The sequence below is a fragment of the Bicyclus anynana genome, chromosome 9 (genome assembly GCF_947172395.1).
Source record: "Bicyclus anynana chromosome 9, ilBicAnyn1.1, whole genome shotgun sequence".
NCBI lineage: Eukaryota > Metazoa > Arthropoda > Insecta > Lepidoptera > Nymphalidae > Bicyclus > Bicyclus anynana.
Genome location: NC_069091.1, coordinates 7,156,961 through 7,175,115, shown reverse-complemented (window position 1 = coordinate 7,175,115; position 18,155 = coordinate 7,156,961). Strand labels below are relative to the sequence as shown.

General features: G+C 35.4%; 1 protein-coding gene across 2 annotated transcripts in view; it reads left to right on the top strand.

Annotated features, from left to right (window-relative positions):
• Positions 1–18,155, top strand: part of LOC112044740 (dachshund homolog 1) — a 206,244-nt gene that overhangs the window by 97,898 nt on the left and 90,191 nt on the right. For both annotated transcript variants that reach the window (XM_052883449.1, XM_052883448.1), the window contains exons 4-5: positions 6,338–6,527; positions 10,863–10,922. In XM_052883449.1, the coding sequence (XP_052739409.1) occupies positions 6,338–6,527; positions 10,863–10,922 (250 nt within the window). The remainder of the gene's footprint in view (positions 1–6,337; positions 6,528–10,862; positions 10,923–18,155) is intronic.

Below are 18,155 nucleotides of genomic sequence, written 5' to 3'. Positions count from 1 at the left end.
TGTATCCATTGTGGACACAGCTTTGTGCTTGATCTTTGTTACGTCAACCGAACTTGAATGTAACAAAATACCATCTTAACCTTCTAATATTATTAAATTAATTGAATTTTGTTACAATTCCTATAGTTCATTCAATTACTTTAGTCAGGAACTCCAATTAAACCAAAAAAAATTAAAAAAAAAAACATTAAATAAACATGATCAATTATATAAAATTTTTATTTCTCTAATGAACGTACCAACTGTGTCAGGAGTGGTACCAATCGAACCCAATACCTCTGGGATTAAGTCTGACCCGTTATACCCCCTCTAGCTTAGTAAAGCTCCTGAGGCTAATTACAAGAAACGAATGTCAGCTAATTGTTCATTCGCAGAAAAGGTGACCAAGACTGTATCTATGTGTGACTGTATGTATGTATCTATTAGAATTTTTCGCTATTACTAATTAGAAAAAAAAATCTCTTCAAGTCTCTATCACTATTATTAATTATCTGTTACCTATAGGTAAAGAACCATTGTAAATATTCTATAAATTATACAATTTGAGCGAAAGCAAGCGACAAGCTGCGATTTATCCTCCAAATTGCAGACAATCATTCTGGCCAATCGTATATGCCATTGGTACACTGACCGTACAATTATGTGTTTATTGTAAACGCCACGATTGCCAGCCGACTGTAATTTTCTTTTAATTCGCCTTGTTTTGTATCATTTCGGGTTTCTTTATTTTGCCGTTCGTCCAGATTTGTCGGATATCTCGTATCTTCAGAGTGGTCGTTTAGTTTTTGCTAAAAAGCCATTTCATTTTGTCTAAATAATGATGATTTGCAACCTTAACTGTGCGAAAGCTTAAACTGAGGTATGTTGGTAACTTGTTCTAATTAACTTTTTTTTAGAACCCTTAACCAATCCAAATTTTTTGTCGGCCTCCGTGGCGCAGTGGTATTGGCGGTGGATTTACAAAACGGAGGTCCTGGGTTCGATCCCCTGCTGGGCAGATTGAGATTTTCTTAATTTGTCCAGGTCTGGCTGGTGGGAGGCTTCGGCCGTGGCAACCCTACCGGCAAAGACGTACCGGCAAGCGATTTAGCGTTCCGGTACGATGCCGTGTAGAAACCGAAAGGGGTGTGGATTTTCATCCTCCTCCTAACAAGTTAGCCCGCTACCATCTTAGACTGCATCATCACTTACCATCAGGTGAGATTGTAGTCAAGGGCTAACTTGTAAAGAATAAAAAAAAAAAATCTTTATTCCCAGATTTGTTTTAAGCTTTGCTACTAGTAATCTGATGTTAGTATTTGTTTAGGTATGTCAAGTAAGTATTGGTATAGATAAGAAAAAAGAATACGAGATGAATCAATGCACGCACTTTATCTGGACTTATTTAACAGTTTTTTATTTAGAACTCATTTTATAATATTGCCTCCAATAAGTGTTGTGTTATAACGATTCAAATTTATATACTTTGTCTTATTTGCATTTAACCTATTCTTTGTACACTTTAACGCGATTAATAATTTATTTCTCAACTTTGATTTATTGACGCCATTACTGTTTGTAAGTAAGGGTTATCATTAAAAGGTTGTTATAAAATTTCCAAGGTTTATGAAATACTTGTGTGCTTACATTGTCTATTTTATGATGCAAATAATATGTTATTGATTTTAATCATCATACTGTTTGGATTCCTTTTTTTGATTTTAAAATTTTAATAGAAAATTTATCGTAAACTTTGACGTTAAATCCTTTGAATACTTTATTATAATTAAGCGTGTATATTGAAAAATTTAACAGAAATAGTCCATCTCATACATTGTCAGTCACCGCGGTTCTTTGCTCTTTGTGGCCAATCATTTATGCTTCGCTCGTATGGTCATTTTGTAATCTCTCCGTAATAAAACTCAATGGTTATTATGTCTGTTTCATTATCTTCCGACTTGCGAATGTAAAGACGCTACAGCTTGTTATAATCTAAATTAATTGTGTATTTCTCAACGGATTTTGTTGTTTTAATCGTCAGTTGAAGATCAGCGATTTCATGCTTCCGACTCGTCCATGTAAAAGGGATAGTAAACGAGACTATTAAGCTATACAGACATTTAAAGTAACTGCATTATAGAGATATGTTGGTTGATTTGTCGATTGTGGTATTCACAATCTAAATAACAAAACAATGAATGACAACAAATTGCATTGAGTCGCGTATACCAACTCACTTTTAAATTTTACTTCAGAAGCTAAATGAATATGATAACTTTTAAATTTTGAAAAATAAACAATTCAACGCAGATGACGGCAGTTATGTTTTTACAAAGTAATTTAAAAAATGTAGTCCCTAAAGTTTGCAGTTATGACTGCCTTTATCCCAACCTCCTTTAAACACATAAGTGATATAATTGGGGTCCCGATTCTATCGATTCTAATTCTAAATAATGGCCCATAATTTAGTGCGATCATTTGTCGAGGACAGTCGGTGTTCGATCAATAAATCGATGAAAATCGATATAATAGCGGTCGAGAATCGGCGTTTCATTTCTTTAAATGGCTTATCAACCGGCACACTTAATAATAGTCATAATAGTAATCGTTGAGCACTTCGTTGGTTACGGAACGTTTATAAACATTATTAAATTAGATTATTTTTTATCGAAACCTCAAATAGTTACGTATTAAGACCCAATTGTTTTTTATTCTACACCTGATCCCGTAGATGTAGATAGACATAACATACTCGTATTAAAGGAATGAATATAGTCAATTTAAGCATAGTGTAAACAAATTAAGACAATTTCAATGGTAATATTTATTGTTACTGATATATCTAATACACCTTTTTTATATAAATCACAATAAAAATCTAATTAATTAATCTTGTAAGTACAAATTAAATTCATAAGTTAAGCTATAGCTTCTAACTTTTTAATAAAATTTAGCGTTGGTGTAAATTCGAGGTTTCTAGTAAGGTAACAGCAAAGTAGGCAACTGACCGGGATAGCAATCGAAAAGAGACAGACATATATAAGGTTTTTAAGTTGGAATGAGACAGTGAAGAAGGGTTGTGGTAACCGCAGGTTATTACGAGATTTAACACGTATTTAGTTAATTAGTAAGTGCGGTTGACCAGTGTGGTCGGGTTCTTTACGTTTAGGGATTTGTAAATATTATTTCTGGTTCACTAACCTAATTGTGGTTTTGTTGCCGAATGTGTACTTTGTTATATGTGTCTTTAATTTTGAATGTTGGCTTTCGTAATTCAGATAAAATATGATTGTTTATCAGATTTTTGAGACTGGAACATTTTGCGGATGGAGGGTACGAGCGCAGTTCTGCAAGACTTGACTCCACTCTTTTATTGATAAATAGCATATTCTATACAATACGTTACGATTCCACAGACAGACAGACGTCGACGTTAAACGTACACCTCCTTAAATGCCTTAGATACATCATTCTGAAAATTCTCAAATTAGATAGTCGTTGTGATCTATTGAGGCTAAGTCTAGATCGGATGATATATGGAATCGGGGACCTCATATTCGCTGGCGACGACTTTGTACAGAGAAAATTATTATGAAATTACAAACAAAATTCAATATTATTATATCTGCAGGATGGATCTAAACTGATCCTGAACTGAAATCCAAAAGGTACAAAGTTCAATCCCCCAACCACATATTGGACCAACAAGTTAGTTAACATGTATACAAATGTATTTTAAATGTGGAGTATATTGCCGCATTATAATTAAAAGGTAACTTTGTAAACATATTTATATTACCATTTTAGTTACCTTTACTACAAACTAGCATTGTTTTTCGGTTCAAATGAAAACAACTAAGAAAACAAACGCGTAAAAGCCAACAACAAATACATTAAATGCTGCGTATGGTTTAGGAGATAACCGAGCCTGTTAACTAAGTAAATAAACCCAAATTAATTCAGGGTCCATTGGTCATAATGTTTGTTTATCTGTAACTTTGTATAAACCTCGACTGGGAAACTTTCGATCACTTACATACCTATTTTGGTCTTTATTTTTATTAAATTCTTTCTCTTTATCTCTTTCTTTCATCTATTAGTAATAAGACTGGTTTATCAAATGAGATGTCATGGTTAGTGATTAACAGCATATTTCTTAAATGTTGAGTTTTGTCAGTTACTATAATTGCTTTTGTTAACTTTAACTCTTTCTCTCTTTCGTTCTTCTTTTCTTTATGTACTAAGACTCTTATATCAAATGAGATGTCATGGTTAGTCGTTAACAGCGTATTACTTAAATGTTGAGTTTTGTCAGTTACTTTAATTACTTTTGTTAACTTGAACTCTTTCTATCTTTCGTTCTTCTTTTCTTTATAAACTAAGACTGGTATATCAAACGAGATGCCATGTAATAAACAGCGTATTTCTTAAATGTTGAGTTTTGTCTTTAACTTTAACTTTAATTGCTTCTTTGGTTAGATGAATGTACTGGATCTGAGGATCTGATCCATTGGTTGATTCTGAAGGAACATTTAGTTTTGAGATTTTTAAAAGCGGCCTTTTGAGGAGTTAGCGGAGTTGTAGTGGGCTTTGTAACACGTCCAGCCATATTGGTCCTGCTTCAGGTTTCTCTTCGGTAATCTCGGCCTTTCATCCCATCGACTTAGAAAGTGAAGGGAATAGTTTGTCCAGCAATATTTGGCAAAACTACTGACCTATATTTTCAAATGCATTTGCGGTATATGTCTTAAGTATCTGATCAGTCTTATATTAGGAAAGAATGGTTTCTACAGTGAAAGTTAGATCAGAAGGACACTATTCTGCGGTGTCGTGTGTGTTATAGTGATGTTATCCCTCGAATAATTTATGAGTGATATTGTTATTTACATGTAACGAAACAGTCTTCAGTTTTCCGAATACCTGTTCCCTAATCGTATAACAAAGCGAAACACATATTAAATACTCAGCGATCCTCAAATCCTTTGTACCGCACAATGGAAAAGGGTTTTCCTTAACGGTCCAAACGTTAATTCGTGTATAATTCGACACCTTGTTAATTGTTTCCGACACCCCAGTTTGGTGACCTCCAGGGGGGCACGGAAAGACCAGCGAACCCCCATAGGGGGTCATTTTAAGAATATTTGTACACCCCCCAAATGTTTACACGGGTTGTTTGTGGTGCCCAGAAAACAATAGTCTCGGAATTCATTGCTCATTTTATTATTGTTGATACACCGTTTTATGGGCGATTCGATTATTGGAACGGGTAATTAAATGATAATACTGGGTATTAATTGGATTTTACCTGGGTAGGTACGCGATTACATTTAAGTGGTATGCTATTTATTAGAAGGAATTGAAAATTGAAATTATTATTAATAACGCCCCGAATTTTCATAAGCCCTTTTTGCTCAGGAGCTTACGAGTACCAGCGACACGCCGCGCCATGCCGCGAATGTTATTTTGTCGTTCTTGTATTTTGAATTTCAATTATTTTAGACAACTTTTAAACAACAGTCGATCGAATCATTATTGTGTCATTGTTAAACACTCATTTACTTTCATGTATTTCAATCGAGCAACCATATATGTTATAATATAAATATCTTGTTATCTTATCTATGGATGGATCCCGTGATGGCCAGACCTTCCTCATTTTATGAAAACTGAAGTTTGTCAGCTGCTCCTACCGAACTATGGGTGACTACCTCTTTTCTGTGAGGTTGCAGGTTTCAAAGATTCCGATCCAGAGCCTTAATTGTCCGACAATAAAACGTAATTTAAAAATTAAAGTTAATCGCGTCATGAGAAATCGAGAGAGACTTAAAGTTTTATCTATAATAGTGCTTTCCGATGGTGAATTATAATTTCTATAGAAATCAAACTTCATCCTAAGACTGCCAACCCTCCATGGAAGCATCTAGCACCAAAATAAACGTTGCTAATGTTATTGGTACTAAGGTACTGATGAAAATAGATGTAAATATACTCAGCACACTTATCTGCCCAATTTAATATACTCGCGTCATATTAAAGTAAGCGGATAATTGTGCCTCTGAGTATATAATACATATATCATTATCAACACATATTTGGCTCATTGGTGAGCACGAGTCTCCTTTCAGAATGAAAGGGGCTAGGCCAATAGTCCACGCTGACCCAACTCCGGATTTGCAGACTTCACACACGTAGATAATTTAAATAATTAAGAAAATACATTTAAACATTTGTAAATATATATACCACCCAGACATTAAAAAACATCCATGCTCATCATGGATTTTAGACACGCATTATCATACCAACTGTACCACTCGACTGCCAAACTGTAAATAAATATGTTAATCCATTGTTCCAGAGATGGCCCGCATGGATAAGTCCCCGCTCCTCGCGAACGGGTACAACGCACCCCCCACCCACCTGGGGCCCATGGGCTTCATGCACCAGCACGCGCTCATGTCTCCGGGTATGCCACACCCAGGCGTGCCCAGGCCTGACGGGTCCATCATCAAAGGGCAGCCGATGCACAACATGGAAGCATTAGCAAGGTAAGCTTCGCACTAACAACCAATTTAATAGCCCACTGCAGGGTAAGTACTCACCTTAGGGAAATACTATCTGACGCCGCGTGGTTTCACCCGAGTGGTTCTGGTTCCCAGAAGAATACGGGGATAATATATAGCCTATATCCAACACTGAAAGAATTTTTCATATCAAACTAGTAGTTCCTGAGATAAGCGTGTTCAACCTAAGAAACAAACAACCTTTTCAGTTTTATAATATTAGTTTAGACGAAGCTAAGACCCATCACGCCGCTTCAATGTCACCCAGTAGCTCCAGGATTAAGGAGCTGGTCATTGGACTAATGTTATACCCACTCCTGACACAGGCTTTTCGGTTAAAGGGGAAGGGGGAATATTGATCATATTGAAAAAGTGCGTTTTGACGGCTTTACAAAACTTCGAGACTGCTACGATCAATATGGTAGTTAATTTTATTAAGATAAACTTTAATGACCATTAGCGTCTTTAAAACATTTACTGCAGGACCGGGCGTTTCAATATGACTTAAGACAAATCCTAAAGGAACTACAACAATTAGGTATATACGAGTACAATGTAATAAACAAAACTAGAAGTTTATATCTACTGAAGAACTTATGTTCCCCGCACCGGAAAGCGCAGTGTTGATCGGTATACCACAAGGTAGACCGACGACATCAATTAGGTTGCAGGGAGCCACTGGATGCTGGCAGTGGTGTTTCGCAGTCCATGCAAGTAGCAAAAGGCCTATTTCCAACAGTGGAAGTTCATATCAGAGATTATATTGCAGATAAAACTGTTTTTAATCGAAAGTAGATACGAATATGTAATGGAATTATTACATGACTGATTCTGTATCTGTTAAACTTTAAATATACGAATAAATAGCTCAAAATAATAATGTTAAAGCCCAATTCGTACAAATTGACGTGTTTCACGGTTCGTTTAAATAAAACGTCAATAAACAAATAAATTGTTATAAAGTAAGCTTACAGCGGATATTGGTTACGTAAAACTGTGGCTTCCCACCATCGCCCGCTGGAATTAATTTAGTATCAACCTACACTCGGCAACAGCTATGGGTCAAGTTTTATGGGTGAATGTATGAGACTTTGTCTTACCTTTTACAGTCATTTTTATTTTATACTAGCGGACGCCCTCGAATTCGTCCGCGTGGGATTCTGTTTTTCACAAATCCCGCGGGAACCATGGATTTTTCCGGAAGTAGCCTATGTGTTAATTAAAAGTAAAATCTATTTCCATTCCAAATTTCAGCCAAATCGCTTCAGTAGCCGCAGCGTAAATGAAGAACAAATATATTTACACACACAAACTTTCGCCTTTATGTGTGATGTGATAGTGTGACTAGCTGACCCCGTGACTACGATCGCGTTAAATTCAGTTTTTCACAAACCTCGCGGAAATCGTGAATTTATTCCAGATAAGTATCTTATGTTGCTCAATAATCTCGTCTATCTTCCATTGATAATCCCAGACAGACAATTATTGTACGAATATACTACTAGCAGACGTCCACTAGAGACTTTGTCCGCGTGGAATTCGCTTTTCACAAATACCGCGGGAACCATGGATTTTTCAGGGATGCAAGTATATAGCCTATGTGTTAATACAGGTTATTATCTATCTTCGTTTTAAATTTCAGCCAAATCAGTTTAGTAGCTGCTATGACGTTTTGGCATTCTTAACTTACATTATTTTTCTGTAACGAATTGTAGAAACCTTCTCTGCCTTAGATAAAATGACTATAAATTGAGACGCCTATGCCTACCACAAAATAATAATAATAATAATAGTCATGAAAAAAGATAAAGAGAAGATAAAAATCACAATTCAAGAAATTGTCTGTTCTCGGACAAATACAAACCGTTAAAACACACCAACAGACATAAACATCTACAGAAACAATACATGCTGTATATACAATTGTGATTTGTGCCAAATAACCAAAGTTTGATCACTACTGAACTCGTGTGTGACAACCAGTAGAGGTTATTTCACGGAGGGAAACAATAATGGCATGGCGTGTCTATTTTAATTTTATTGATTGAAGTGTAAACGACAGACAGACGATCTATATTTATAGTTTTATGAACTAAATTGTTTACACGGAGCGTTCTCCGTGATAATTATCTGTACGGCTAAATATATGACAACATAACGGATAGAGTGAATAAAAAATATGTTTTTATTATCTCGAGACAAACAGTAAGATGATAGGTAATAGCTTGAAAACATATTTTTTTATAAAATGTATACTTGTATATGCTTTAACGGGTTTCAAGGATAGTTTTGTTAGTATCAAATAATACATTTTCTAAGAAAATCAGATCAGTAGATTTTCATTAAATTATTAAAGGTTGTTATAAACTGGGTGCTTTTTAGTTAAAGTTAAGAAGTAGTTCATTTGTGATTATCAATAAGTAACAAATCACAATATAAAACTTTGAAAATCAATAAGTATAATAATAAAAAACCTAGAACTAATTAATAAATGAGAGATTTACAAAGCCAGACTGCCTTGTCGGATCTTGAACATTCATATAACTAAGAACCATTTGCATCTAGTCATAATATCGGCAGAGTCAGTAAAGTTTTTAGAAAATCAAAATCTAATTAAATATTCAAGATGTAATAGACAAAATACGCCTGTTTAAAAACAGTATACGTAGAGAGTATGTAACTTGAACTTCGTGGACCATTTAAATTGTCAGAATCTGGAAGAAAAATATGTAAGAATAGTTAAATTTAAAAGTACACTTCAAACGCCATCTAGTATAGCAATGGTTGTTGTAGTATCTCTTGGTTGTATAATTGCACCAAGGATACAGTCCAATAAGAGAGATGCATTATGGTATTCTCATTAGACGGAATAGGGTTAGCTAAGCTTGCTTGATTACTTTAAAGAAGAAGTAATCAAACTAGTTAATACTCGTGTGTAATAAGAATTATTGTATCAAAAGTCCAAAGTAGGTACCAATTGAAATTAAATTAAGAAGAATATTTAAATGTTCAAAAATTAGTTTTTTGTGAAAAACGTGAAGAGGTAACTTAATGGTAAAAAGTAAACTTTAATTTATTGAATCCAATTAACTATTTAATTTAATTAAGATTCTTCTATTGTCGAAGAAGTCTGAAAAATATTTTGACAGCAAAAATAGAAAAGTAAAACGTGCACAAATATAGAAAAGTAAAATCAGACAGAAGATCCCTTTGTCAAGTGCAAGTGTTAAACGTGCTAACTTCAGCTCTAACACTACCATGTGTGGTTTACCCATAAGAAAAGCGAAGTATGTTCAAAGCACTACTAATAAAACTAAACTATCCAATGCCAAACTCCAAAACAATTACAACTAATTAAACCGTAATGAGCTTATGTACATCAGGGAATAGAAAGGAAGCCTGTAAAACGGGTCACAAGTGATACAGGTTAAATGACTGAGCTAATCCAATAAGAAAAATACAAACACTTGCCCTCACTTCCGCCCGAAGACCCGCAGCGACTTCACTTGACTTACCCCACTGTCTTACTGCCACCCATGATTCAACGGTCAGTACAATAACCTACATGTATTACGTTCACTTACATATCGAGTTACATAAGAGTTGTGTTTAACCTGTATTTTTCATTGTAAAATTGTAAAATAAGTCTGCTTTTTTCATACATGTGACTTTTTGCGTTCAGGTTTATTGTGTGTGATCAAATAAATCTGTTGTGTCTAAAACAATACCAACAATACAAGAAGTACCTACTCAAGGGTAGCGAGAAAGCACATTTTGAAACGGACACAAAGGTATACTTCGTTTAAGTAGGTAAACATCGGATGAGAATGAATTATTCGAAACCCTTAGCGGAGCCCTTTAACTATTGTAAGAAGTATTCCCTCGAAGAAAAGTTTAATGAAAACAAAGTGCTAAAGCAATTGAGAAACAATTTCGACGATCACGCATGAGTTGTTACGACACAAATATAAGCGATTGTTTTAAAAACATAATTAATTTCTTCGACCCTCGCTCAGTCTAACGGAACATTTAATATTGAGTGCTCATAATTATTCCTTTTACATTCAAAACCCTTTTTCATTCGCGAACTTTTATTTTTTAAATACTTAAGAACACTTTGTTGCAAGTTTTGTCTTTTCTTAAGGACTTATTAAATTGGGATTCTAGAAAGAGGTTCTTTGTGAAAAAAATGATCTATTTAAATTTTCTGGCAGTTTCAGTCATCGTTTTTCATCTTTTATGGCCTTATTTTCTGATTTTAATATCCTACTTTCTGTATTATTTCCTCATTTCTCTTATTTTATTTTTCTTTGTCGACAGATCTGGTATTTGGGAGAATTGTAGAGCAGCATACGAGGACATCGTAAAACATCTCGAAAGGTAAGATATGACGCTTACCATACGCGATATGATCGATTGGATTAATAACGAACACGTTTTGGACCTCTCGGGAAACGTTAATATGACATATTCACTCATCTGTTTTGATTGTTTTAATTTGTTTCATAGTGACTTTATTGTTTTCATTTTGTTACTTTTTTATCAACAAAACAGATCGTTTCGTTTAAACGAGAGAATAAAATCTTTTTTAATTTGCACGGCTCGCAGATATCACGGGGGAGTGTGAAATTAGAGGAGACAATTAGATCGTTGGATCGGGTGTATTTTTAACAAATGACCGCTCGGCCGCCGGATCGGGCGAGGGACTGCGCAGGGAGAACAATTCATCAAACTCATTCTGGGCTAATCTCGATGCGAGGAAAATGCGGCTCTCATGTAAATTGGCCCGATTCGAGGGCCAATGGTTAGGGGAAACGCTTTTCTTTTCTTGTTTAATGGATGGTGATTGATCGGCGGGCTTGAACGATACTCGCGGTTTTAACTTCATTTTCAAGTGCCGCGATTGAGTGTTTGTATCCGATTTTGATATTAGGCTCTCTAGGGAATAAATGAATATTTGCTGTAGGTAAAAATGATTGGAAGCATTCCACTAAGCATGATCTACTTGGAATTCAGTCACAAATAGCGTTGAAATGAATTGTGCGATATTAAAATACTTCGAATTTGTTTTTTTGCAAATGCAGTTTTTGCTGCCGAGTTAAACGGTGACGGAAATGTAAAAATAGGTGCCAGACAACTTTTTTACGTGGACAACAATTCGAATGGTTTTTGTTAGGCTCCGCAAATTAATCCTATAGATTTGGAAATAAAACATATCCCTGATCCGGAGTGTCGGATGGGTAGAATTACAGTTGGACAGCAAGCCTTGTACCGATGTGTCACTGTCAGCCGATCGCGCGCCACGGGTAGGATTAAGGCTGTTTTTAAAGAAATTACTCCGGAATTTTTGGGATAAAACGTATTTTGCGCTTTGTTGCCGACCGTTTGATTATTTTATGCCTATAACAAGTATTTTGTATACCTATAAAGAAAAACTAGTTTACTTGGATTTTTTTTAATATGTAATCGTAGTAGTGATCGTTGCTAGACAAAATTTAACCAAAACATAGTTAAATTCTAAAATTAAATAAAAGGTTAAGACATATTATGGGTTAGGTAGGTACAATGGATAAATTTTCTTAATACTAAAGACACAACAACAATAAACAAAATGAGACAACGAAATTCAAATTAAAAGTAAAACAAATAAATTAAATAATGATTTTTACAAACGAGCATAATGAAAATTAATGATGATTTCGTAGATTCGGTATTCTTAACAGTACAACCAATACAGGCATACTAACTTGACATTTCAGCTCTAGTTAATCTAGCTCAGGAAATATATAGTTTTTGAACTAATTATTTCAATTAGGCTTAGAAATAATTTAATTTGTCTTAATTTGACTGTACACACTGTACAGAGAATATAATGGAAGAAAGTAAACAAACACTTGAGAAGGTACTGAAGTTTGTAACTTGATAGTAAGATATTGTATTTAAAATTAAGACTTATAAAGATTATAAAGTAATAGTAAGCATTATGTATGAGAAGCCTTAGAACTTACTAGAAAATATGAAATTCTAATAGGAAGACTAACAGTCGATTATTCACATTTATTTGGCTTTTCGGGAGTGATTATGAATAGTCAACTTTACAGTAATATGGAAACCATACTAAGTGCTTACTTAGAGGAAGATCAATCCAATCAAGAATAAGGATATATAAGGATATGTAGAGTTTTACTATTTAATCTTCTCTAAGAAGCTCATACATCATAATAAAAAGGAATTCGAAAAACTCACCAAAAGTGTAAAAATGCATTTTTTTCAAAATCAAAATATTTTGACAAAGTCTGACTAAGTATATAAAAATACTGGTAAAATAGCTGTAGCCTGAAGACTAACTAGAATCAGAATTGATAAGGCTAAGGATTAAGATTGTCATGAGGATCATGTTATATGACAATCTTGTAAGTGCAAGTTATAGAATAAATAATATTTATTTCAAATACGCCACCCGATTATTTCCAGTTTCCGTGGGAAAACTACTACTACTCACTAATAATGTAATTTTCCATTAGATTTTAAAATTGGATCAGTGGTTTAGGCGTGAAAGCATAACAAACAAACTCATATATTCGCATTTATATGTAATGATTCCATATCTATGCGATAATCTAGGATCATTTATAATGCATGCAGCATATAATTCATATGAACAGCGTTAACATCGTATGATTTTCGATATTGACATCTATAACAAGCAACATTGTATGCGGTGTCTTCGTTTCTTTGCCCGGCCCGTTTGATTCGCGCAGGCGCCGACCGGCTCTGCCCTAAGTCCAATTAATTGACAGGATTATCTCTGATTTAATATAATTTGTAGGTACTGTTTGTTTTGCATCTTCCAAGTGCACTCGTCCGTGATTATTTTCTGCTTAAATAATGATCATTTTATATTGTGATTAATCTTTGGAAAGGGTTCATTTTAATAACAACGTGAAGTAAGGTGGTAGGTTTCATTATCTTCAATGTGTTTTGATAAAGATAACTTTTTAGTTTTAGGTAGTCCATGACGTCGTTCTAAGTAAGACAGATCTTATTGGAAAATGCGACAAAATCGATACAAAGATAGAACAATGTTAACTTAATACAAAAATTATTAAGTACTCGTATAAATATCTATTAGTTTGATAAAACTTATAATTTTGATAAAAGGGAAGACAATAGAGGGAAAAAATGTAACAAAAAAGTGACTTGCTAGTGGTAAAAGAATTTTTAAAATCGGTTCAGTAGATCCAGAGATTACCTCTTATAATACCACAAACTTTACCTCTTTATAACATAGTCGTGCAATTATAAATATAGATAAAGGCACATCATACTAAGTAGAGTCACTAAAGCTGACAAACTTGACAATTCACAAATGCTTGTAAACTTGATTTTACTTGGTCTATCCGTAAGTAGGTTTACCTGTAAGTTGGCTGATCAAAGTCCCCCTTCAGCCGAAAATTTGGAGTGTGCAATGCACAGTAAATCACAATCCAACTCAATTAACAGTGGACAAATCGTCCGGATCTGCATTCGTCCGGTTCAATTCCGATTCGGCTCGAATTAGCTCCGATTAATCGTCGCGCGTCGGGTTAAGCCGGGCGGCCGTACGCGAGCATCGTTGTGACGTCGGTCGTTACTCATCCTGGAACGGGAGATAGCTCCCTTGGCTGCGGCTTTTACTGGCGTTTGATTGCTAAACTGAATCAGGACATTCAGACTCGAGATTAACTTAGGCAGGTCTCTGTCAATACAGCAAATTGAAATAAAAGTGTCAGGCTGTAATTAAAATAAAACAATAAAGCAACCTTATTAAAAAAAACAGACAGACTCATTCACTGGAATGGCTGAACCAAATTTAATAGAATCCCCTGAAAGAAGAGAAGGTTGAGCTACGTGATATTTAGTTTTGAAAGTAAGCTGTACCCTTTACAAATAACTTTAAGGCTGTTTGTTAAATCATGTAAATTGAATTTTAAAAAGATTATTGTTAGTATAAAAGTGGATGAACTCCTATAAGTCAATTTATAACAGTTAAAATTCTGTCTCTGCTGATTCCCATTCAATTTGAAAGGCATGCCATATTAAATTACAACAAAACAGGGCATGCTAATGTAAAATTATACTTCATCGGCGTGTAGTAGAAAACGTCAGGAATCGCGGCGGTAACATTTGCGTGATTGAATCCTCCAACATTAATTTCAACGAAGATCAAACGAAGACCGAGGGTGATATTTATCAAGGATATTGCGAATTATTTTAATCAAATCAAATTCCCTTCGTTGTAAACAAATGCTTTTGATTAATGAGACGCGCGACAGAGCTCCGGCGCTGTGATAAAACACCCGAGGAAAAGACAAAATTAATGGTCATAAAATGAACTCTTGTATCCGCGAGATAAAGATTCTGAATGCTTCTGATCTTCAATAATTTTTCCTCGCTGCCATTTGAAGGATGACATCGGAGATGGCATCTGGTGACTGTACGGTTACGTCGCCGTTTGGGAGTATTTTCGCGTGCTTGGCTCAAGTTTCAGCACAGATATTTAGATTGTCATGGCGCGAAACCATTAATAATAGCGACTTTTGATTTTCAGTTGGCTAATATGCGTAGGGCGTTGCGCAAAGGGTGCCGAGTCACGGCAGTCCCTCTGAATACCTCCCGAGTTTGTCACCGATGCGGTCGTACTGGCATTTTATGTAGCTCTTTGTACTTTGCCCTTTTATGGCTAAAACTATTCGGATAGTTCCGCCGGTGAACCGAACTATTTATTGCGTTTGCTTTGATACCCGTGGTCGCTTGATATTCGTCTGAGTGGAATTTACAATTTTTACACCGTGTACCTACACAAATTTGGTACTAGCTTATTCGAATACTCATATTTCTTAGATTCTGTACCTAAATACGAGTATCTCTGGCCTGGAATATACATGCTAAAAAGCATACCTGTTTGCTAATAGATAGCAGGCTAATTCAAGCAAGGTATGCTTGTAAGAATGCTTTTTCTGGCACGTCTGAGGTATACATAAAGCAATTGATAGAATGACATACTGCTATAAAAAACTAAACACGTAGATATCGTACCTACGTACGCAAATCACAAAGATAGATGGAACATTTCCCAGTGCGGAGCGCGTTACAATGTGCCATAAGTTGCAGCGTCAGCCTATATTAATCTGGATCCGGCGCCTGACAGCACAAGTCAAATTTCTCATCAAAAATAAGAATTAATGGCGAACGGCATTAATCATTAGCTCGCAAACAGCACGAGGTGTCCGTATCCCATTATTTTGCATTACTAATGATATGTACACAACGTTAAGGGATGCTTTACAAAAACCTCTGAGGTATCAACTTTCTTTATCGATTTTGTGTTAGCTCACTAATGCTGAGTTACTTTGTGCCTCTTTTTGTTTCGGTAATTTAAAAATATCATCATGTTTCTTGTGAGCATAGTGAAATACGTCATCGGAATGCTAATACGAAATTAGGATTAAATTTTATGCGGTAGCGCGTTCGGAGTGAAAAAGATTTATTGTTCCCTTCATTATTCGGGTGTCACTCTAAAAATGGTTTGCAAATAGCCTGGTTTATTTACTTTAATTAATGTATACTAACATTTTTGTGTTTTCGTTATTTTTGTAACATCCATCACGAGTGCCCGCTTTTGTCACGTGACTAGATCAAATTAATAAGTTTGAATGAATGACAAAATAAGTCAGTACCTAACGAAGTGTGTCGAAACGATCCCGGCTATCAATTAGCTGCCTTCACTCAATAATTTTTAATAAGTTTGCAACACTAATCACTTCCTCCCGAAAAGGCGTGACTGTTCTATTTCTAAAAGTTGGCCACACTGTCATTGACAGAAGATGTCACTTTTCCTTTAATTACGCAGCGGCCTCATTCCTTCGCGCCCTATTAGTACGCATCAATCAATGTTGCCAATACCTATTTTTTACCCCGCGACTCGAATGTTTTTTCCCTTGGTGAGTTTTTGTTTACGGAGATTTTTTAAGTGGGGAATAATTTGATGAGGTCCGCCACCCGACTGTGTTGGACGGCGGCTCATTTGTCATCGTCTTGTCATTTCTGCATTTCTTTGGAACAGTTGTATCGGTAAAGTAATTATGTAATTTTTAGTAGACCTTTTTCTGTTCGACTCTCGGATCAATGTGGCTATTGGGATGCGGAGCTTTAGCTGGTATACCTATATTTGATCAACTAGCTGTACTTTTTTAGTAATTAATACTTTTATATCTGAATTATTTATGGTCACAGCCTTTTATCTGTTATTGTATAATACTTGAAATGACATATGTTTTCAAGAATTTGATCTTTTTCATAGCCTAGTGCATATTACCTCTGCCTTCGATTGGGAGGATGTAGGTTCGAATCCGGCTCGGGGCATGTGCACCTCCAACTTTTCAGTTATGTGCATTTCAAGAAATTAAATATCACGTGTCTCAAAAGGCAAAACATGGTGAGGAAACCTGCATACCTGATAATTTTCTTACTTCTCTACGTGTGGAAAGTCTGCCAATCCGCATTGGGCCAGCGTGGTGGCCCTAATTTGCTCCTGATTGCTCCTAAGCCCTCACATTCTGAGACGAAACTCGTGCTCAAAAGTGGGCAAGGCAAGGTGCAAGGTGACATTACCTAAAATAATGTCCTAAAATAAAAATAAATGTTATCGCAAAAGCAAACATTGAATTCACAAAAGTGTACTTTTCAAGCGGTTTCCGTTGATGTATGCGAACTCACACTCGGCCCGCAGTCGGCGCCAAGTCAGCGGGTAAACAGGAGAATACTTTTTATTCCCGTTGTAATTTCCCCGGTGGATTTGCATAACAAACCGGGAAACGGGAAAAGGTCAGGAAGCGAACGGAATGGCAAGTGTCCGGTTTGATGCGCAGTCAGCATTGCTGGCTGACGGAGCGCTCGTTCTGACGTTCAACTTTGCTTGCCACAAATCATAATCTGTACATTTTATAAAATAAAGTCTCTCTGCTACGTCTGCCGGTCTGTATGTATGATTTTCACGTGGTTAACCAAGTTTAACCAATAGATTCTTAAGGAAGGATTATTTATATAAACGCTTTAACATTTTGGTCAAAACTTTCTGATATATATATGCTCTAACGTATAGCACCGAGGCAAATAAGCCTGAACTCGACGGTTTTATTTTGATAAGCTTAGTAAAGTTCTTCCAATTATATCAATAAACCAGCTACATACTCGTAGTTCCGATTTGGTGTACTTATGAATATTTGGTGACATCCACCGAAGATACATAAGTAAATCAAACCAATCGAACATTTAGATAAAATAAATTTCTAAATTTAACTATACGGTTTTCTATAATAAATTAAAAATCAATTGGGTATTATTATTTGATGTACTTAAAAAAAAATGTCTGCATATTTTTTGCACAAATGCACAAAGCGAGAGTGTAGCTATGAGCAATAGGAGAGTGTTGTAAAGGTAGCACAGAATGTTCAGACTCAGGCGTTCGGGATGCATATTCATGATACTTTGCGCCACATGCAAATCGTGATTTACACATTGTAATGAATTCTTTTGATCTGTGGATCATATTTGATTTACCCCAATGTATTA